At 42.6% G+C, this 23,420-nt stretch overlaps 1 protein-coding gene across 2 annotated transcripts in view; it reads left to right on the top strand.

Annotated features, from left to right (window-relative positions):
* The first annotated feature begins 18,634 nt into the window (after positions 1 to 18,634).
* Positions 18,635 to 23,420, top strand: part of vps41 (VPS41 subunit of HOPS complex) — a 217,226-nt gene continuing 212,440 nt past the window's right edge. For both annotated transcript variants that reach the window (XM_059984628.1, XM_059984635.1), the window contains exon 1: positions 18,635 to 18,669. In XM_059984628.1, the coding sequence (XP_059840611.1) occupies positions 18,652 to 18,669 (18 nt within the window). In that variant the 5' untranslated portion in view covers positions 18,635 to 18,651. The remainder of the gene's footprint in view (positions 18,670 to 23,420) is intronic.

Consider the following 23,420-nt stretch of genomic DNA (forward strand, 5'->3'; position numbering starts at 1 on the left):
CTTCTCTGCACTCTTTCAATCTTATTAATATCCCACCTGTAATTCAGTGACCATCATTGACACATACATTCAGTCAATGCACGAAATATAAATTATACAAAATCTAACATACACTCATGGCCAGCCGATGGTGTAGTAGCTAGAGCACTAGACTTTGAGGTGAGTGGTCCGGATCTGGGGTTCAAATCTGACCACTTCCTTGCACGCTTTCCATCTGTGCTTGGTGGAGCATCATAAGAACATAAGACATAGGAGCAAAATTTGGCCATTCAGCCCATCTAGTCTACTCCACCATTCCATCATGGCTGATTGCGGATCCCACTCAACCCCATACACCTGCCTTCTCACTGTATCCTTTGATGCCCTGACCAATCAGGAAACTATCAATTTTCACTATAAATATACACTCGGTCTTGACCTCCACAGCTGCCTGTGGCAGAGAATTCTACAGATTCACTACTCTCTGGCTAAAACAAATTCCTCCTTACCTCTGTTCCAAGGGATCACTCCTCAATTTTGAGTCTGTGCCTTCTATTTCAAAGCACCCCCACTACAGGAAACATCCTCTCCACATCCACCAAACTGCCCACCATCATTAACTATGTGCAGAAAGCTGGTGAAAAAGGGCCTTTAACATCATGAAGGATCCAATCCACCCTGCTCGTGAACTGTTTGTCTCACTCCCATCAGCTAGGAGGCTACACAGCATCCACACCAGGACCACCAGACTCAAAAATAGTTACTCTCCCCAAGCAGTGAGGCTGATCAACACCTCCACCCACTAACCCACCCCACCACACCCCCAACCACCACTACTTTATCATTTCCAGTCAGAGAAACCTTATGTACAGACACTCAGGGATCTAGCTTCACTTTATGGACATACAATCAACGTATACAAGCAATCTTATATACTTATGAGAGGTGATTGATAAGTCTGTGGCCTAAGGTACCTTAGGCCACGAACTCATCAATCACCCTTGTTAAGTTATTAACTTCAAACTTTCTGCATAATCACTCAGAGTTGAACTGCACGTGCATGTAACGAGAGCCGTATAACTCATCTCCTTCTACCTTAGGCCACAAACTTATCAATCATCCCTGCTGTGGACGCTTTCTGGAGGTCCACTATCCGTATGCTCCACAACCGCTGGACTAAGTGTGTAAATGTAGGAGGGGACTATGTTGAAAAATAAATGTGCTAGGGTTTCTAAAATTGACTCCGTCTACCTTGGGCTACAAACTTATCAATCACTCTCATATATTTATTGTGCTTTTTATCATTTCAATTTATTTTTTCTAATCTCAAGCTGGTAAAACCTGAGGTACAGGCATAGCCAAGCACACTCATTTGTCAGTTTCTAGGAACTTTCGGACTAATCTCGTGGTGTTCAGTGTTGTGGCTTTCTGGAGATTTACATAGATATTACCTGTACTGTGTAGGTCTGATTGTCTATTGTATCGTGACTTTGGGATGATACCAGTTGTAGATATTACTATCGGGACAATGTATACCCTGTTCATGCTCCATAGTCTTTCAATTTCCATCTTTTAATTCTGCATATTTCCAGTGTTTTTCACTTACTGATGTCTGTATGTTAAGTGTGTGTTTGGAATGGTTAAATCTATTAAGTAACTTGTTCTTAATTGTTTATCCTATATTATTATTATTATTTTTATTTTTTTTCTCAGCTCAAACTGGCAAAACCAAAGGTACGGGCAGAGCCAAGCACACTCATTTCTCAATTGCTAGGAACTTTTGGACTAATCTTGTGGTGTTTTGTATTGTGGCTTTCTGTATATTTGCATAGATATTATTATCATTACTTTGTTCTTTATCTTATTGTGTATTTTTTGTGATGTGTCGGATCCACAATAGCAATTATTATGCTTTCCTTTACACTTGTACTGGAAGTGACCATTAAACAATCTTGAATCCTTAATCTTGAAACCCCAGGAGATTAACAGTTTCTGAGATACCCCAAACCACCCCGTCTGGCACCAGCAACAATTCCACAGTAAAAGTCACTTCAATCACATTGCTTCCCATTCTGTAGTTTGGATTGAACAACAACTGAACCTCTTGGACCATGTCTGCATGTGTTTTTTTTTACATTGAGTAGCTTTCAGATGATTGGCTGATTAGATATTTGCATTAAAGACAGGTGAACAGGTGTACAAATAAAGTGACCCATCAGTGAATATACATATGTTCAAACAGTAGAACTGGTTTCCTACCTCTCTCCACTTATTGTAATTGTTCTTTCTAATCAATTTTACATGCTTTAATTCCACTCAATATAATACTATGGTATACTTACATATTGAGATATTTTTGTGTATTTCCTGACTTATGAACAAAGCTGATGTATGACTATCTGTGTAACAGACCCTGCTCATTACCCAGAGTTGGCCTGTACTACTATTCAAAGTGTTTGGTACTTTCTGAAGCTGTTCCACGTTCCATAAGTCTGCAGGGAGTGATGTGACAAGTGTCAAGGGAGTTTTTATTGGCTTTAATCTTCTGCAAAGCTATTAGGCGAATTTCTAGACATCCCAATGGGATACTGCCTGACTGTCAGAATAAGCAGAGGGCAGGACTTGCTGCATTGAAAGAAGCATTATATTTTGGAGAGAGTGCAGAGGAAGACCGCAAAAATAGAACACAGAACATAGAACATTACAGCACAGTACAGGATCTTTGGCCCATGACATTGTGATGACCTTTTAACCTACTGGAAGACCAATTTAACCCTTCGCTCCTATATAACCCTCCAATGTTCTTTCATCCATGTACCCCTTATGTATCAGCCTCCACAATCACTCCTGGCTGGGTGTTCCATGTACCCAACACTCTGTAAACAATCTTTCCTTCAATCACCTTAAATTATGCCCCCTCATATCAGCCATTTCCACCTTGGGAAAAAAAATCTCTGGCTGTCAACTCGATCTATACCTCTTATCATCTTGTACACCTCTATCAAGTCACTTTCATCCTCCTTCACTCCAAAGAGAAAAGCTAAACCTATCTTCATATGATATAATCGAGGCAGCATCCTGGTAAATCTCCTCAGCACCCTCTCCAAAGCTTCCACATCCTTCTTATTATGAACTGACCAGAACTGAACAGAATACTCCAAGTGTGGTCAAACCAGGGTTTTATAGAGCTACAACATTACTCCGAGGCTCATGAAATGAATCCCTTGACTAATGAAGGCCAACGTAGCATACAGCTTCTTAAACACCCTGTCAACTTGCTCGGGAACTTTGAGGGATCTACAGACATGGATCCCAAGAGCCTTCAGTTCCTCCACACTGCCATGAATCTGAGCATTAAACTCTGAACTTCAAATTCAACTTTCCAAAGTGAATCACTTCACCATGGGATGTGAAGAAAAGAAGATGACCATCTTATGTTGAGAATCTGGGCGCTTTGAGCAATTATCTCAGATTCATTTAATTATCACGTGTACATCAAAACACTCAGTGACATGTGCTGTTTGTGCTAATGACCAACACACCCAAAAGCAGCATCCATCATCAGGGGCCCCCACCACCCAGGACATGATCCCTTCTCACTGCTGCCATCAGGAAGAAGATACAGGAGTCTCAGGACCCACACCACCAGATTCAGAAACAGTTATTACCCCTCAGCCATCAGGCTTTTGAACCAGAGGGGATAGCTTCACTCAACTTCACTTCCCTCATCATTGAACTGTTCCCACAAACTATGAACTCACTTTCTAGGACCCTTCATCTCATGTTTTTGATATTTATTGCTTCCTTAATAATTGCTTTTCTAAGGACGTGTAGCTGGGGATGCCACACATTCTAGCACTAACATAGCATGCCCCCAATGCATGGGAGAACAAGGTAGAACACAACAAAACAGAACCCTGCGAAGAGCAAATCCAGCCCTTTTCCTCACCGCCACCCACCCATAAGCCCACACAGGTAGTATTTAACAGACAGGTCAGGCACCCTCAAGGCCTGCAGCCTCCAGTGGCCTCGCAGAGTCTCAGACACTGGGCCTCGACTCCCTAATGACTGCAGATTTTTAGAGCTAGACCTTTGGCCATCAGGCTACTACCTCTGAACTTCTAACCGACTTCCATGCTTTGACCTCCAGTATGGACCCTAGAACTAACCGATGATGGCCCAGTCCCTCACAGGTAAAACCTCCTCACCACTGAGCACGTCTACACGATATGCTGTCACAGGAAAGCAGCATACATCATCTGGGTCCCCATCATTGAGGCTATGCTCTCTTCTCACGGCTGCCATCAGGAAGAAGGTTCAAGAACCTCAAGACTCAAACCACCAGGTTCAGGAACCCTTTAACCATCAGGGTCTTGAACCAGTGGTGCTAACTTCACTCAACTTCACTTGCCCCCACCATTGAAATGCTCCAATCATCTCATGTTCTCAGTATTTATTGCTTATTTATTTATTATTATCATTTCTTCTTTTAGTATTCACACTGTTTGTTGTCTTTTGCATTCTGGTAGAACACCCTAATTGGGTAGTCTTTCATTGATTCTGTTACGGTTATTATTCTATCGATTTATTGATTATGCCTGCAAGAAAATGAAGATCAGAGATGTACAAGACCTTTTTTTAAGAGTCGCGAGATAATGATGCAACTCTATAAAACTCTGGTTAGGCCACACTTGGAGTGCTGTGTCCAGTTCTGGTCACCTCACTATAGGAAGGATGTGGAAGCTTTGGAAAGGGTACAGAGGAGATTTACCAGGATGCTGCCTGGTTTAGAGAGTATGCATTATGATCAGAGATTAAGGGAGCTAGGGCTTTACTCTCTGGAGAGAAGGAAGATGAAAGGAGACAAGATGGAGGTATATAAGGTATTAAGAGGAATAGACAGAGTGGACAGCCAGCACCTCTTCCCCAGGGCACCACTGCTCAACACAAGAGGACATGGCTTTAAGGTAAGGAGAGGGAAGTTCAAGGGGGATATTACGTTTTTTACTCAGAGAGTGGTTGGTGCGTGGAATGCACTGCCTGAGTCAGTGGTGGAGGCAGATACACTAGTGAAATTTAAGAGACTACTAGACAGGTATATGAAGGAATTTAAGGTGGGGCGGTATATGGGAGGTAGGGTTTAAGGGTCGGCACAACATTGTGGGCCAAAGGGCCTGTATTGCATTGTACTATTCTATGTTCTATGTTAAGACATAGGAGCAGAATTAGGCCATTCAGCCCATCAAATAGAAACATAGAAACATAGAAAATAGAAAATAGTCCATTCAGCCCTTCGAGCCTGCACTGTCATTCAGTATGACCATGGCTGATCATCCAACTCAGAACCCTATACCTGCTTTCTCTCCATACCCTCTGATCCCTTTAGCCACAAGGGCCATATCTAACTTCCTCTTAAATATAGCCAATGAACTGGCCTCAGCTGTTTCCTATGGCAGAGAATTCCACAGATTCACCACTCCCTGTGTGAAGAAGTTTTTCCTCATCTCGGTCCTGAAAGGCTTCCCCTTTATCCTTAAACTGTGACCCCTCGTTCTGGACTTCCCCAACATCGGAACCAATCTTCCTGCATCTAGCCTGTCCAATCCCTTTAGAATTTTATACGTTTCAATAAGATCCCCCTTCAATCTTCTAAATTCCAGCCAGTATAAGCCTAGTTGATCCAGTCTTTCTTCATATGAAAGTCCTGCCATCCCAGGAATCAATCTGGTGAAACTTCTCTGTACTCCCTCTATGGCAAGAATGTCTTTCCTCAGATTAGGGGACCAAAACTGCACACAATATTCTAGGTGTGGTCTCACCAAGGCCTTGTACAACTGCAGTAGAACCTCCCTGTTCCTGTACTCAAATCCTTTTGCTATGAATGCCAACATACCATTTGCCCTTTTCACCACCTGCTGTACCTGCATGCCCACCTGCTCTGTTTTCTATGTTTCAATCTGCTCTGGCAAATCCTGGATCCCAATCAAACCCATACATCTGCCTTCTCGCCATAGCCTTTGATGCCCTGATCAATCAGGAAACGATCAATTGTTTGGTTTAAATATACCCTCGGTCTGGGCCCCCACTGCAGTCTGTGGGAGAACATTCCACAGATTCACTACTCTCTGCCTAAACAAAATGTCCTCCTTACCTCTGTTCTAAAGGGTCACCCCTCAGTTTTGAGCCTGTTCTGGACATCCCCACCACATGTAGTCCTTTCAACATTCAATGAGATTCCCATGCATTCTTTGAAATTCCAGTGAGTACAGGCCCAAAGCTGCCAAATGCTCCTCATATGTTAACCCTTTCTTTCCCAGAATCATCCTCGTGAACCTCCTCTTGACTCTCCAAGGCAACACATCCTTTCTGAGATATGGGGCCCAAAACTGTTGATGATGCCCCAAGTGCGGCCTGACTAGTGTCTTATAAAGCCTCAGCATTATCTCTTTGCTTTTATATTCTATTCCTCTTGAAATAAATGCTACCATTACATTTGCTTTCTTTACCACAGATTCAACCTGTAAATTAACCTTCTGGGAGTCTTGCACGAGGACTCCCAAGTCCCTTTGCACCTCTGATGTTTGAATTTTCTCCCCGTTTAGATAATAATCTGCGCTTTAGTTCCTTTTACCAAAATGAATTATCATACATTTTCTAATATTGTATTCCATCTGCCATCTGCCACTTTTTGCCCATTCTTCCACTTTGTCCAAGTCCTGCTGCAATCACATTGCTTCCTCGGCACTAGCTACCCCTCCACCTATCTTCAAACTTGGCCACAAAGCCTTCAATTCCATATGCCATATGGTGACATATAAAGTACATTTATTATTATAAAGTATGTATGCAGTATACAACCCTGAGATTCGTCTTCCCGTAGACAACCACACAACAAAGGAACACCATGGAATCCATACAAAGAAAAACATCAAACACCACATGTGTGAAGAAAAGAAAAAGTCTTGAAAATAACAAAAAAAAAGTAACACAGAATCTTAAACAACAAACCACAGAGTACTGGAAGCAGTCCAGGAATGTTCAGCTTAGTTCAGATCAGTTCAACTTAGTGCTACTTTGATCACAAATTTACTTTGAATTTTTGAATCTTTGACAGAACACCGAACTCCAGGCCTTGACCCTGGACTCAACAATCTTCAGTTCTTTGCCACATATTCAGTAAACTGTGATAATTTTGGGGCCGATTATTTCGTAGAAGTTAAAATAAATGCAGAGAATTTTAGAAACTAACTGGCAAGAAAGGAAGAAAGCATTCCTCTTATGTTGAAAATAAACAAAGACATACCAATGTATTCAAAATGAAAGCAAAGTCAAAGTCCTTTATATGCTTCTGATGTATGATATATTTATGAAAAAAAAACATAAATAAATAAAGACAAACAGTGGGCAAAGAAGACAAAATGTGCAAATAAAAATATTGTAAAGCGAATGGAGGGAAGTATGGAGGAATGACGGGTAGATTTTTTTTACACAGAGAGTGATGAATGTGTGGAAGGTGCTGGTAGGAGTGTTGGTAGAGGCAGATACATCAGAGATGTTCAAGAATATCTTAGATAGGTATGAGGATGATAGAAAAATCGAAGACTGTGTTGGGAGGTATTCTGGAGTTAGGGTATGTCGCGAATATTAATTGCACCAGCAGCCATTCTTCAGAATTGAAACAGCGAACACGAGGAAATCTGCAGATGCTGGAAATTCAAACAACACACACAAAATGCAGGTGGAACAAAGGGTCTCGGCCCAAAACGTCAATAGTGCTTCTCCCTATAGATGCTGCCCGGCCTGCTGTGTTCCACCAGCAATTTGTGTGTGTTGTCTTCAGAATTGAATGTGGTTTGCAGATGAAATTTAAAATATAGCTCAGAATAATGGGCTTCCTGGAGTTGCAGATTGGGGTCAATCACAAAGAAACACTCCATTCATTCTGAGCTCAGATGTCTGTACGTACATGAATGTGAGCTAAGGTTGGTGGGGGTGAACATTCATTTTGAGTGTCTGGTGTGTGGGTGCGAGGAAGGAAAATTACATGTAATTTAAAGGAAGTATTGTATATATACTGTAACTATAAAATTGTCATGTAATATTGGGTCGAGCAGGCCTCTTCTTCTGAGAGTGTCTCCAATAGCAGCTCTTTGTGCTGAATAAACTTCTATATCCATTAGCTCCACAGTTACGGCAGGAGGGAAGGGTTAGATTGATCTCAGAGTATGTTAAAAGGTTGGCACAATATTGTGGGCTGAAGAGCCTGTATTGAGCTGTAGTGTTTTAAAAATAACAAAGGTTCTGCATGATGATTAGGGATGAGCACATTTCATTATATTAGACACTGTCATCTCTATTGAGGTTGCTATCCAACAGGCTCTCACTGAGTAATTTGGATTTTTATGCATTGGAATTGCTGCCATATGATTGGCGGATTAGATATTTGCATTAGCGAGCAAGTGCACAGGTGTACCTAATAAAGTGGCCACTGGATGCAAGACTCATAAGCTTGAAATAGCACAGTGAAAATTAACCAGGATGTTGTTTGGTACTTGAGGGCCTGAATTATCAGGAATGGTTCAGAATGATAGGACTTTATTCCATACAGCATATGAAAATGGGCGGAGATTTGATAGAGGTATACAAAATTATGTGGGGTTTTAAATAGGATAAACGTAAACAGAGATTTTCCACTGAGGCTGGGTAAGGCCAGTACTAGAAGTCATAAGTTAAGGGTGAAAGGTGAAATGTTAAAGGAGAACTTGATGGGGGGGACCTTTTTCTCTCAGAGGGGCGTGAGAGTGTGGAACGAACTGCCAGTGGAAGTGGTGGATACAGGTCTGATTGCAACATTTAAGAGAATGTTGTACACGTACATGGATAGGGAGGGTATGAAGGGCAATGGGCCACATGGGCATCGAATGGGCTAGGCAGAATACGTTTGGCACAGACTAGATGGACTGAAGGGCCTGTTTCTGTGCTGTAGTGCTCTATGACTAGATTTGTGAACCTTTCATGAGGTTAAAATTGTTTCTTCTTAAATTTGAAGAGAGTGGTAGCTGTGTGGAATGAGCTTCCAGTAGAAGTGGTAGAGGCAGGTTCGATTTTGTCATTTAAAAAAAAATTGGATAGGTATATGGACAGGAAAGGAATGGTGGGTTATGGGCTGAGTACAGGTAGGTGGGACTAGGTGAGAGTAAACGTTCGGCACGGACTAGAATGGCCAAGATGGCCTGTTTCCATGCTGTAATTGTTATATGTTTTATATATATATATATATGGAAATGGAAATGAGTTTACAAAACTGGGTCTGTCTTAAGAAATCAATGTTGCCTGAGATTGCCAATAATGACAAATATGCACACAAGATGGTTTTAAACCCAATTCTTTTCTGTGATAAGCCATCATCTAACTTATTCCCAAGACTCTCTGGATGAAATTCCACAAGAAATGGACCAGTGCTTGCGTAATCAGTGACAGGCATATATATTAAAGTGAAGGATCTTGAAATTCAGATGGAGGTGATAATTTAGTCACACCTGTATAATAGGAAACATCCTCTCCACATCCACTCTATCCAGACCTTTCAATATTCAATAGGTTTAGGACAGGGGTCGGCAACCCGCGGCTCTCTCATCTCTGTGCTGCGGCTCCCTATGGCTTTAGAAAATAAATGATGAGTATTTAATTAAAATGTATTTTATGTTAGTTTGTTAGTTTTTGAAATGTAATTCTAAATTGCCAGAGATTTACAGAAAGGCACATTGTCTCGCTTCCCCAATTTGAGAGAGTTCAAACAAGCTCACGACATGATAAATTCGGAGTTTTTACATTTTACAATCATCGCAATGCAAACATCGTTTGGGAAATGCTTCTGTGAGTTCAGAGAGGGAAAAAACACATTATCCTTCCCAGTCACTCCCCTAAGCATTGATCCATGCCGACTGAATACGACTGCATTGGCAGGTGTGAGTCAACCTGATCTTGAGATGGAACTGGCCGACCTAGCCGACAAAGACATATGGGTGTCCAAGTTTAGACGCTTGACAGCAGACCTTGAAGATGTTGCCCGTCAGAAGGCCGTTCTTGCTCAGAATCACAAATGGAGTGATATTGAAAACCTCCCAAACCGCACAAACTTGTGTTCGAAACATGGAATGCTATCCCCGACATTTATGTAAACATTACAAAGTATGCGCTTGGAGTCCTGTCGATCTTTGGATCCACATATGTATGTGAGCAGGTCTTCTCCAACATGAACTTTATTAAAAACAAACATCGCGCACGCCTCACAGATGACAGCCTGTGATCCTGTGTAAAGATGAAGGTGACGTCATACAGCCCTGATGTGCAGACGCTGTGCGCTGAGGTCCAGGAGCAGAAATCCCATTAACCAAGTATGATAAATATTTTAATTGCCTATTATTTTACATATATTCATATTTTTTCATTGTTCAGTGAAATAGTCCTTTTATTTTTCAGGCTGACAGCTGGCTGATGTTATTTTTGGTTTGCTGCTGGCGGACAGTTTAAGTTTGGCGTTTTTCATAAATACAAGAAGGACTCAAATAGACATTGAGTATTTTACTTAAAAGTAACCTTCAACCCAACGTCTTTTTTTCGGAGATCAAAATGTTTTTGTTGCATGCAGAAATGTTATTCTGTTTTCTCTGCAGGAGTTCATCGATTTCATAAATGCAACACATTATAGTTTGTTTATACATAGCATAAAGGCAAAACAAAACGTTGTATGCAGTGTTATTTCATTTTAAATGTCAAACGGGTTTTGTGGCTCCCAGTGTTTTCTATTCTTTGGGAAATGGGTCCAAATGGCTGGTTCAGGAGAACCCCCCCACCCATTCTTCTAAACGTCAGCGAGTACAGGCCCAGAGCTATCAAACACTTCTCATATGGTAACCCTTCCATGCCCGGAATCAATCTTGTCAGTCTCTGCAACATCTCAAATGCCAACACATCCTTTTGTAGATAAGGAGGCCAAAACAGCTCACAATACTCCATCCAACTCCAGGTGTTAATGAAGTGAGAAATATGGTCACAAAAATTAAGAGTTGCTAATTTGCTTTAAATATACTCCATGACTTGCTGTTTCAGCTGTTCCTCCACATCTTATTAGAATACAGACACAGTCCTCCTGAGTCCTCTGCTCCGAGACTTCCACATTTTAGGAAACATCTTCTGCATGTCCACTCTATCCAGCCCTTTCAATATTTTAAGGAGCTGAAAGGTAATGTTGCAGCTCTATAGGACCCTGGTGAGACCCCACTTGGAGTACTGTGCTCAGTTCTGGTTGCCTCACTATAGGAAGGATGTGGAAGCCATAGAAAGGGTGCAGAGGAGATTTACAAGGATGTTGCCTGGATTGGGGAGCATGCCTTATGAGAATAGGTTGAGTGAATTCGGCCTTTTTTCCTTGGAGCGACAGAGGATGAGAAGTGACCTGATAGAAGTATATATGATGATGAGAGGCATTGATCGTGTGGCTAGTCAGAAGCTTTTCCCCGGGGCTGAAATGGCTAGCATGAGAGGACACAGTTTTAAGGTGCTTGGAAGTGGGTACAGAGGAGATGTCAGGGGTAAGTTTTTTTTTATGCAGAGAGTGGTGAGTGCGTGGAATGGCTGCTGGCGACGGTGGTGGAGGTGGATATGATAGGGTCTTTTAAGAGAGTCTTGGACAGGTACTTAGACCTCAGAAAAATAGAGGGCTATGGGAACCTTAGGTAATTTCTAAGGTAAGGACATGTTCGGCACAGCATTGTGGACTGAAGGGCCTGTGTTGTGCTGTAGGTTTTCTATGTTTCTATTTGATAGGTTTCATTTAGATACCACTCTCATCCAGTGAGTACAGGCTCAGAGCCATCAAACACTCCTCGTACATTAACCCTTGTGTTGCCTTTAAGGCTTTAGCTTAGCTTTAGCTTTAGTAATTCGTTTGTTATCATTTTCTAGTTAAAGTTAAGGTTGTTTAAAGTAAATTCATTGTCTGTGATATATCGCGGCATGCGATGACGTCACACCCGGTTTCGCCGCATCTTGCGGGAAAATACCGGTTTGGAGAAACGGGAAGGAGGGGGCTCACATGTGCAGGATCAGCACGAGAAAAATTTTCTTTCTACGCACTAGAAATATTAGAGAAGCAATGTTCAGGAGATAATCGATATGTTGAATTAAAAATGTTAACGCTGATTCTGTCAAAAGTAATGATGATTGATAAAGTTTATGTTTTTTGTTATTTAAAGAGTTGCGGATAATTTGTGTTGAAGTGTACTTAAAGCCAGTCGATGGAGTAGGTAGATTCTGACTGTATGTTGCACTTTAATGTAATATAGTTGTTGTAGTTTTACTTTTGCAAGTATTTATGATGTAAATGTGATGTCAAGAAGGAAACAAATACTGTATATATTTTGTATTGTTTTATCAACAGTTTTCACCATGCATTAATGTGGAAGAGTGAACAGTAAATGGTTAATCTTACTGGGACCACCTCATTGACTGGTTTATGGTTGGTGTTTAGTTCAGAGTTCTTTTACACCTGTGCGAGAACACTACAACCCTTTTATTCCCCGAACACAGTGAGTAGAGGTGCAAACAAATGGGAAATTTGGTCATTTGTTATAGCTTCCCATTCTAAGTAGATTGCACACATTGTTGACATTGTTGCTGTCCATCATCAAGGATCCCCACCATTCAGGACATGCTCTCTTCTCATTACTGCCATCAGGAAACAGGGAAGAGAGCCACAGGTCCCACACCATCAGGTTCAAGAACAGTTGAAGCAACTCTTTTTATTATTAACATTATGACATTATGATTTTCAACAAGTTGAAGTTGATCTCAAAAAGGCAGCATCGATCATTACGGACTCCAATCACCCATGTCATGCCTTATTTTCATTGCCACCATCAGGAAGGAGGGACAGAAGTGTGAAAAAGCACACTTAATAATTCAGGAACTTCCCCTCTGCGATCATATTTCTGAGTGGACACTGAAACCATGAACACTACCTCACTACTTATTTCCATTTTGCTTTGCACTAAATATATATTTTTTACTGTAATTCTTGTTTTTCTTTATTATTATGTATTGCAATGTACTGTTGTTGCTTCTGAAGTTCCTGAAGTAGCATGGATAACTTCACTTACCTCAACACCACAACCTACAGACTCACTTTCAAGGACTCTTCAACTCATGATCTCAAAATGCAAACGTATTGATTGAGTTCTTTGCACAATTTGTCTCTGTTTGCGTATTGGCTGTTCACTAGTCTTTGTTTATTTATATTTTTTCATAAAGTAAGGCATTGGGTAGACCGTACTTGCAGAGTATCACAATTTTGGTCACCTTATCTTAAAACATGCTATGCCATTGGAGAGGGTCCAGAGTTTCAGAATAATGATCCTAGTAATGAAAGGGTTAATGTATGAGGAGTGGTTCATGGCTTTGTCCCTGTACTTGCTGGTGCTTAGATCTCGTTGAAACCGTTCAAATATTGAAAAGAGTGGATGTGAGGAGGATGTTTGCTATCACAAACATGAGAGGATCTGCAGATGCCAGAAATCCAAAGCAACACCCACAAAATGCTGGGGGAACTCAGCAGGCCAGGCCGCATCTGTGGAAAAGAGTAAATCATCGATTTTCAGGCAGGGACTGGAGGATGTTTCTTATAGTGGCTAAGTCTAGGCCCAGAGTGCACAGCCTCATAATAGAAGGCTGCCTCTTTAGAACACAGATGAGAAGGCATTTCTTTAGCCAGAGGGTGGTGAAATACATTACCACAGATGGCTGTGGAGGCAGGTTATTGGGTATATTTAAAGCACAGGTTGATAGGTGCTTGGTGATAGGTAAAGAAGTCAAAAGTCACAGAGAATGGGATTGGAAGGGATAATAAATCAGCCATTTTGGAATGGTGGAGCAGACTGGATGGGCTGAACTGCCTGATTCTCCTCCTATGTCTTATGTCTTTCTTTATTTTCCTGTAAATACTTGGAAGAAAGCAAATCTCAAGGTAGCATGAGGCTCTCCGTTGGTCGGGGATGATCATGGATATTGAGTCTACATGTTATGCAAGCCTGTGCAGTACAAAGTGGAGAGCAAGCAATTGCCCCCTCACCCCCAACGCTCCATGCAGCTGATGAATCCAAAGGAATGACAGAGCTAGATACAGTTTAGCACCAGCAGTGTTACAGGAGTTGCCAGTCAGTGGTGAACTTAATGTAAGACTGCCTTCGGGACTCCAGCTACAGAAATTTCCTTGGGGTTTATGCCTGAAGCTTTCTCCATGAGTAGGCTATTTGAGATACACGCCACTGGGGACATTTAACAGATAGTGGGAGCTTGTCACCATCCCTCCCCTGGCTATGACAATTTTAAGGAACCAACCCAACGTGAAGGAGCCACAAGGTAGTATATATACTTAGATACTTTGACTTTCAGCTTATGAATCAAGGGGTTGAGTGAGAGATATTCATGTGCAAGTTGAAGTACAGTTGCAATTATATAATGTCTCAAACTGTGCCTCATTGCCCAGAAAGATTCCACAACAACAACACAATCATCAGAGCCCTCAGAAAGGTCAACAGGTAGAATGTCATCTCTCAATCTACAGGGTGTAGAGAGATGCAGGGGAATGAATCTGTTGACATAGTTATTCCGACAGGTTTAAAGGTGAAACTTTGTCTTCTTAGGGGAAAGTTAGAGGAGGAGAAGTGATTTGATCGGTGAGACCATCAGCACAAGTGAATTCCTTCAGCCAGAGGGTGGTGAATTTGTGGAACTCATTGCTATTGATGGCTGTGGAGGCCAAGTTATTGGGTTATTTTAAACAGGAGGTTCTGTTGACCAATTGGCTGGTGTGGTCATGGATATCTTCAACCTCTCGCTCCAGCAGTGCGTGTACCCACCTGCTTCAAGCAGACTTCAATTATGCTGGTGTCCAATAAGAGCATGGTAACCTGCCTCAGTGGCTATTGCACAGTGGCACTTAAATCCATAGTGATGAAGTGTTTTGAGAGGTCAGTGATGAAAATTATCAGCTTCTGTTTGACGGACACTTGGATCCGCTCCAATTTGCTTACTGAAGCAACAGGTCTACAGCAGATGCTATTTCACTGGCTCTTCACTCAACACCGGAACATTGGGACAGCAAAGATGCAAACATCAGGATGCTCTTTATTGATTACAGCTCAGCATTTAACACCATCATCCCCTCAGAACTAATTAATAAACTCCAAGACCTGGGCCTCAATGCCCCCTTGTGCAATTGGATCCTGGATTTCCTCACTTGCAGACCCTAGTCAGTTCGGATTGGCAGAAATATCTCCTCCAGAATCTCCATCAGCACCGGAACACCACAGGGCTGTGTACTTACCCCACTGCTCTACTCGTTTTACACGGTCCAGGTGGCTCAGTACAGCCCCAACACTGTATACAAGTTAGTTGATGACGTTACTCTTGTGGGCCATATCAAAGATGATGATGAATCAGCATACAGGAGGAAGATTGAAAATTTGGCTGAGTGGTGTCATAACAATAACCTCTCACTCAATGTCAGCAAGACCAAGGAACTGATTGTAGATTTCAGGAGAGGGGAACCAGAGGTCCATGAGCCAGTCTTCATCGGAGGATCAGAGGTAGAGAGGGTTAGCAACTTCAAATTTCTGTGTGTTACCATTTCAGAGGACCTGCCCTGGACCCATCATATAAATGTAATTGCAAAGAAAGCATGGCAGTGCCTCTGCAAGATACACACCTGCAGATTTTCTCTTGTTTGGGAATGGCAGTGCCTCTACTTCCTTAGGAGTCTGTGGAGATTTGGCATGACATCTAAAACTTTGACAAACTTTGGCTGGATCATAGCCTGGAATGGAAACACCAAAGTCTTTGAACAGAAAATCCTATAAAAGGTAGTGAATTTGGTCCAGTACATCACGGGTAAAGCCCTCACAACCATTCAGCATATTTGCATGAAACACTGTTATAGAAAAGCAGCATCTGTCATCAGAGATCCTCACCACCAAAGGGTCTGCTCTTTTCTCACTGCTGCAAGTGCCTCAGGACTCACACCACCAGGTTCAGGAACTGTTACTAACCCCACAACCATCAGGCTTTTGACCAAAGAGTCATTTGCCCATCTATTGAGACATTCCCACAACTAATGATCTCACTTTAAGGACTCTTTATCTCATGTTCTTGTTATTTATTGCTATTTATTTATATTTGCATTTGCACAGTTTGTTGTCTTCTGGTTGATCTTTCATTGATCCTATTTACAGTTACTATTCTATAGATTTGCCCACAGAAAAATGAATCTCAGGGTTGTATATGGTGACATATATGTACTCTGATAATAAACTGAAATTCATTTTTAGAAGTATGTATTTCATTGGTTGCAGTTCCATGTGACTTGAGAGAGTTATCGTGCATTCATAGGGAGGGTTTTGGTTTTAAAGGTTAGATGAAGTGCTTTGAGAGGGTGGTCATGGCCAGAATCAACTCCTGACTAAGCAAGAACCTGGACCTGCTGCAATTTGCCTAGCGCCACAATAAGTCTACAGTAGATGCAATCTCACTGGCTCTCCACTCAGCCTTGGGTCACCTGGACAATAGCAATATCTATGTCAGACTGCTCTTTATTGATTACAGCTCAGTATTCAACACCAGCATACCCCTAGTATTAATCAATAAACACCAAACTCCGGACCTCTGCAATCAGATGCTTGATTTCCTCAGACCACAGTCCGAGTGGATCAGAAATAATACCACCCCCTCACTGACAACCAACACCGGCACACCTCAAGGATATGAGCTTAGTCCACTGCTCTATTCTCTCTACACCCATGTCCATGTGGCTAGACACAGCTCAAACACCATCTTTAAATCTACCTATGCCACACCTGTTGTTGGCAGAATCTCATATGGTGACAAGGAGGTGTACAGGACTGAGATAGATCAGCTGGTTGAGTGGTGTCACAACAACAACCGTGCACTCAACATCAGTAAGACCAAGGAATTGATAGTGAATTTCAGGAAGTCAAAGGAACACATATGGATTCTCATTGTGGAAAGAGTGAGCAATTTCAAGTTCCTGATTGTCAACATCTCTGAAGATGGGTCTAACATATTGATACAATTACAAAGAAGGCCTGTCAGTGGCCATATTTCATTAGGTATTTGAGGAAATTTGGTTTGTCACTAAAGACTCCAACAAATTTCTACTGACGTAGAAAAGCCACTCAAAAAGGCGGCATCCATCATTAAAGATCCCCTCACCCAGAACATGCTCTCTTCTCATTGCTGTCTCCAGGAAGGAGGTACAGGAGTCTGAAGACACACACTCAATGTTTTCGGAACAGCTTCTTCTCCTCTGGCATCAGATTTCTGTACGAACAATGAACCCATGGATACCACCTTGGTATTTTTTCAGCTCTCTTTTTGTATTACTTATTTAATTTAATATTTTAAAATCTATATTTATTATTGTAATTTCTAGATTTTAAAATTTATTACACTGTACTGCTGCTGCAAAACAACAAATTTCATGACATATGCTAGTGCTACTAAATCTGACCAAGGAATTGTTTGAGGGCTTCAGGAAGCAACACACCAATCCTCAGAGGTCAGCAGTGGAAAATGATGAACAGTTTCATGTTCCTAGATACAAAGTTCAAAGTAAATTTATTATCAAATGATGTATGTCACCATATACTACCCTGAGATTCATTTTCCTGCGATAAAACAAAGAAAGGGAATAGAATCAACAAAAATTTACACACAAAGACTGACAACCGATGTGCAAAAGAGAAACTATACCTTCACACAGTTGATGATGAGAAGATGGTTCCTTTTTCAAAGTTCAAAGTAAATTTAGTATCAAAGAATGTATATGTCACCGTATACATTTTCTTGCAGGCATTCACAGTAGAACAGAGAAATACAATAGGATCAATGAAAAACTACACAAAGACTGACACACAATTGAAGTGCAAAAATAAAATGACCAATAGTAATAATAAATAAATAATATCGTGAGCATGAGTTGTGGAGTCTTTGAAAGGTTGTGTTCAGTGTTGTGGTGGGTGAGGTTATCCATGCCAGTTCAGGAGCCTAGTAGTTGAAGGATAATAACTGTTCCTGATCCTGGTGATGTTCCTGAATATCTCTGAGGAACATTCTGTATCGGGTCAAATGCAAGGAAATGGAAATTATCTTGAGAGGGCACCTTGGTCAACCAGCGTGAGTTGAGACAGAAAACCTGCTTCTGTCCTGTACAGATGAGGAGTATGAAGTTTGGTTCAGGGGTTGGGAACGTGCATGGAGGGCTATGGTTCTGGTATGCATCTATGGATCTAGGCAGAATAACATTCTGGCATAGATTAGATGGGCTGAAGGGCCTATTTTGTACGGTAGTGATTTAAGACCCAGTCTAATGGTTACTGCCACTGTTGGTAACTTATATTTAACATTACAGATTGCATAGCAGGTACACAAATCCAAGTTGCTGGTTTGTAATACAGAAAGCTGCTTACCATTTTCGAAAATCTGTTCTATTGAGAATGGAGTTGACCAAGCTTGAAACTACAATTCCCATTAAGCAACGCGAACCACGCAGAGTTCCGTCATGTTTAACCGGGCACGTGACGTGAGGTCACAAGCACCATGGCGGAAGTAGAGCAGGTAAATGGAAAAGCGCCTCATCTTGTGTTGCAGTTTCTCTGTAATTTAAACATATTTCTCTCTTGTTCCGTGGCTTTTGGAACCGTTTCATTTTCCTCGGGATGATGGTGATCCCGGCCTGATACAGCATTGCGTCCGTGATTAATTACTTCCTTCTTTCTAAATCAGCCCTGTTGATAAGACTTGAGGGTGAAACCAAGTGTGCAGAGTATGTCCGTTGGGCGAGGGTCAGCAACTTGTATTGGCATACTCTTTTTGCAATGTTATACTATCTTACAGCAGCTGATGTTGATTTGGGGCCATTGATGGCGATAACAGCGGATTAAGTGGTGGTTGCTCTTACGGTCTTCAGTGCCTGTCGTGGCCATGAAGTAGACCTCCCTATGTTCTGTAGCTCGAACAATGTCAACATCCAACCGTGTCAGTGCCTGAAGGGCTGTTGTTGCCATGATGTGATCTAAGTCGGTCTCTGATGAAAAAGAGTGTTGATTAAGTTCAAGTTTTTTGTCATCTGACCGTTCGTAGGGTGGCTGGGTGGAGATACGTATCTACTAAATGAAGTGTAAGGCGTTCCTTCCCTCCGCTAGCCTGCAGATCACCCTTGGGAAAGGTGTAGCACCTGCTTACCCCTCGATCAGGGTCATACGAAGCCGTGGCAACAGGTGGTGGATGGTTGTATGAGCATCACAAGTCCTGGTTATGCGACCAGTGACGCCAATCTCTGAAGAGAATTGATGATGGTTGGGGTCACTCATCTTGTAAAGACACTGCCTAATAGACTACTACTATTGGAAAATTTGCCAAGAACAATACCAGTCATGGACAGAGGACCATGATCGCCCACATCATACCACATAATGATGAAGATGACTGTGTGTTATATTCAGCCTAATAAACAATGTTCCCCATACCATGGTGTACCCATGAAACAACACACACAAAGTGATGGAGGAACTGAGCAAGATAAGCAACATCTATGGTGAGGAATAAGCACTGACGAAGGCGTATGGCACACTGGCTTTCATAAGTCGGGGGATTGAGTATAAAAACTGCGGGGTATGGTGTTGTTTTCCAGGATGCTGGTGAGACTACACTTGGCAGGATTTAAGAATCTGAGTGACAGGAAGGGGTTGGACAGGCTAGGATTTGATTCCACAAGGTAGGAGACCAAAAGGTAGAGGTGTGTGAAATCAGGGGGAATGCAAAGGTCTTTTAAGAGACTTTTGGATAGGTACATGGAGTTTAGAAAAGAGGGTTATGGGTAAGCCTAGTAATTTCTAAGGTAGGGACATGTTTGGCACAACTTTGTGGGCCGAAGGGCCTGTATTGTGTTGCAGGTTTTCTATGTTTCTAATCTTTTTCCTGGAGTTGGCATATCAAGGACTAGAAGACATGGGTTTAAGGTGAGAGCAGAGAGATTTAAGAAGAACTTAAGTGGCAACTTGCTTTTAAACTCGAAGGGTGATGTCCTGCTGCTAGCTGTGAGGAGTTTGTACATTCTCCCCATTACCACATGGTTGCCTCAGGCTGCACTGATTTCCTCCCACAGTCCAAAAGCTTACCGGTTGGGCTGGTAGGTTAATTGGTCATTGTAAATTGCTCCATGATTATGCCAGGATTAAATCGTGGTTGCTGGGTGGCATGATTCGAAGGGCTGGAAGGGCCTGTTCCAAGCTGTGCCTCGATCTATGTGAAATCAGCAGCCAGAGGTCGTGGTTGAGACGTGGCATGGTAATGTAGTGGTTAGCGGAACGCTTTGCGGCACCGGAGATTGGGGTTCGATTCCTGCTGCTGTCTGTAGGGAGTTTGCACGTTCTCCTCGTGACCGCAAGGCTTTCCTCTGGATGCTTCAGTTTCTTCCGCCATTCCAAAGACGTGCGGGTACTGGTTGGTGAGTTGTGAGCATGCTACGTTGGCGCCGGAAGTGTGGTGCCACTTGGTGGGCTGGCCCCCCAGCACATCCGTAGACGGTGGCTGTGGAAAAATATGAAGCATTTCACTCTATGCTTTGGTGGTTTGGTGTTCACGTGACAAATAAAGTTAATATCATCAATCTTTTTTAAAAAAAAATGTTGGTCAAGCACATGGATTGTAGAAGTTTATTTGTTGAGATACTGTGAAATAGACCCTTTGAGCCGTGCTGCCCAGCAACCCGAGATTAATCACGCGGCAATTTACAAAGAGCATTTAACCTACCAACAGGAATGCCTTTGGGCTGTGCGAGTCCCTGGAGGAAACCTGTGCAGTCAGAAGGTGCTGGACCAAATGTTGGTGAAAGGGACTAGCTGGGATGGGCTGTCTCTGCTGGGATGTTTCAGTTGGGCTGAAGATTCTGGTTCTGTGCTGTATGACAATCACCTGGAAAGTTACGCTTTGAAAACAAGAGTGTAGTATTGTTTGTCCAAAAGAGATGCACAAGGTCATAAACTGCAGCAGGCAATGAGTGTCTGGGATGAACCCGGTGTGCGTTTGACAGTTCTGTCTTTATAAGCTCAAAGTCTTAATCAGATCGGCATCTGTGATCCATTATAGTAACATGTTAACAACTGGTTATACAGTGACCATGGAGGTTACATGTGATTACGTGGGGTATAAGGCACAGCGACAACCCAGCCAAGCCAAGTCAACATTTGGGTTTCATTCGAAACTTTTACGTCCTTGTTGAAGTCTAGTACAGCTCTATTCCCTGATCTGATTTCCCTCAAATACCATAAGGCATACCTATCGAATCTGCTTTACCATTCAATAATGGCTGGCTTTTCATACCCACAATGGAGCAGCCTAATTTTACTACTCTCTGCATTATCCTTTTCAGTCCAATTCTCCTTTGATACCCTTACTAATCAAGAAACTGTTAACCTGTGCTTTAAATATACCAATTACTTGCATGCACAGCTCTCTTTGTCAATGAATTTCACAGATTCACCACTCTCTTGCAAAAGAAATTCATCCTCATCTCTGTTCTAAAGAAACACCCTTCTGTTCCAAGGCTGTGTCCTCTGGTCCTAGATTCCCCTACTATAGGAAATATCCCTTTCATGTCCACTCTGTCTAGGCTTTTCTATATTTGATAGGCTTCAATGAGATCCCCCCTCCCTACATTCTTCTAAACTCCAGCAAGTACAGGCCCAGAGTCATTACGATGCTCCTCATATGTTAACCCTTTCATACTTGTGATCATTCCCATGAACTTCCTCTGGACCCTTTCCAAGGTCAGCACCATCGTAGTTTGACCAATTCCTTATGCACCCTCAGCAGTACATCCTTGCTGTCATATTCGTGTCCCCTCAGAATGAATTCTAACATTGCATTTACCTTACCTCCCTTTGCACCTCTTTTATTTGAATTTCCTCACTGTTTAGAAAATAATCTGTCTTTATTCCTTCTACCAAAGTGCACTTTTCGACACAGTGCTCCATCTGCCACTTCGTTGACCTTTCTCCTGATCTGTCTAGGTCCTTATGCAGACTCCCTGCTTTCTCAATGCTAACTGCCCCTTCATGTTGTTTAGGTGGTTACAGGCCAAATTCTGGAAGAGGGGGTGAGTGTGCATGGGGCACCTTGATTGTCATGGACTAATTGGACTGGGGGACCTGCATATCAGGCATCGACCAAGGCTTTACAAATGTGACAGAGTATCAGCTGGCCACTTTATGTGCTGTAAGATCCCTTGGTTTGGCTCGCGTACTTTTAAAGATGAGGATTTAAAAATTCGTTTTGTTTACCACGTGTATACTGAAGCAATGAAATGCCTTATTTGTGTCAATGAGCAGCATGGACCAAGGGTGTGCTGGGGGCAGTCCGCAAGTGTTGTCAGGCTTCCTACCAACCCTTATCCATATGTCTTCGGGATGTGGGAGAAAACCAGAGCACTCGGAGGAAACCCATGTGGTCAAGGAGAGAAAGTACAAATGCGTAACAGTGGCAGGATTTGAACCTTGGTCGCTGGTGCTGTAAAGCATTGTGCTAACCGCTATGTTATTGTGCTGCCCAGAAACATGGTGTTCTGTGCTCCTTTATGGCGTTGCAGTTTTTACCTTTCTTGCTTTGCTCAAGTCACATACTGATGGAAGTAAGCCTGCGATTTCCATCCTCCATTTGGCTGGTGTCCCTCTCCCCCAACTCTCTCCCCCCAGCTCTCTCCCCCCAGCTCTCTCCCCCCAGCTCTCTCCCCCCAGCTCTCTCCCCCCAGCTCTCTCCCCCCAGCTCTCTCCCCCCAGCTCTCTCCCCCCAGCTCTCTCCCCCCAGCTCTCTCCCCCCAGCTCTCTCCCCCCAACTCTCTCCCCCCAACTCTCTCCCCTCTTCCCCCCTCCCCCCTCCCCCCTCCCCTCTCCCTCCCCCCCCCCTCTCTCTCCCCCCCCCCTCTCTCTCCCCCCTTCCTCTCTCCCCCACTTCCCTCTTGCTCACTGGTGCCAGAGAAAGGACTCTTTGACTGGTCTCTCTCTCTCACTCTCACTTACTGCACCCAGAGGATGGTTCCTGGATCTTGGGCAAGGTTTAATCGATGTGGATTGGTCTCTGCAGCTCATGTTATTTGTGTTTCTGGTTACCCCTTATTTGATTGCTATTTGGTGCAGTTTTGATCGGGGCGGGCTAGCTGTGCAGCCTACAGTTGGTGAATGACACAGCACTCGATTGAACTAATCTGAATGTCCTTGGACCGTTTCGATGACGTTGTGGTTTGATGTTTCACATTCTCTTTTTTTTTTGCTGCACAGATAGAAGAATTACTGACTGGTAGAAGGCAAACA

The sequence above is a fragment of the Hypanus sabinus genome, chromosome 1 (genome assembly GCF_030144855.1).
Source record: "Hypanus sabinus isolate sHypSab1 chromosome 1, sHypSab1.hap1, whole genome shotgun sequence".
In the NCBI taxonomy this organism is placed as follows: Eukaryota; Metazoa; Chordata; class Chondrichthyes; order Myliobatiformes; family Dasyatidae; genus Hypanus; species Hypanus sabinus.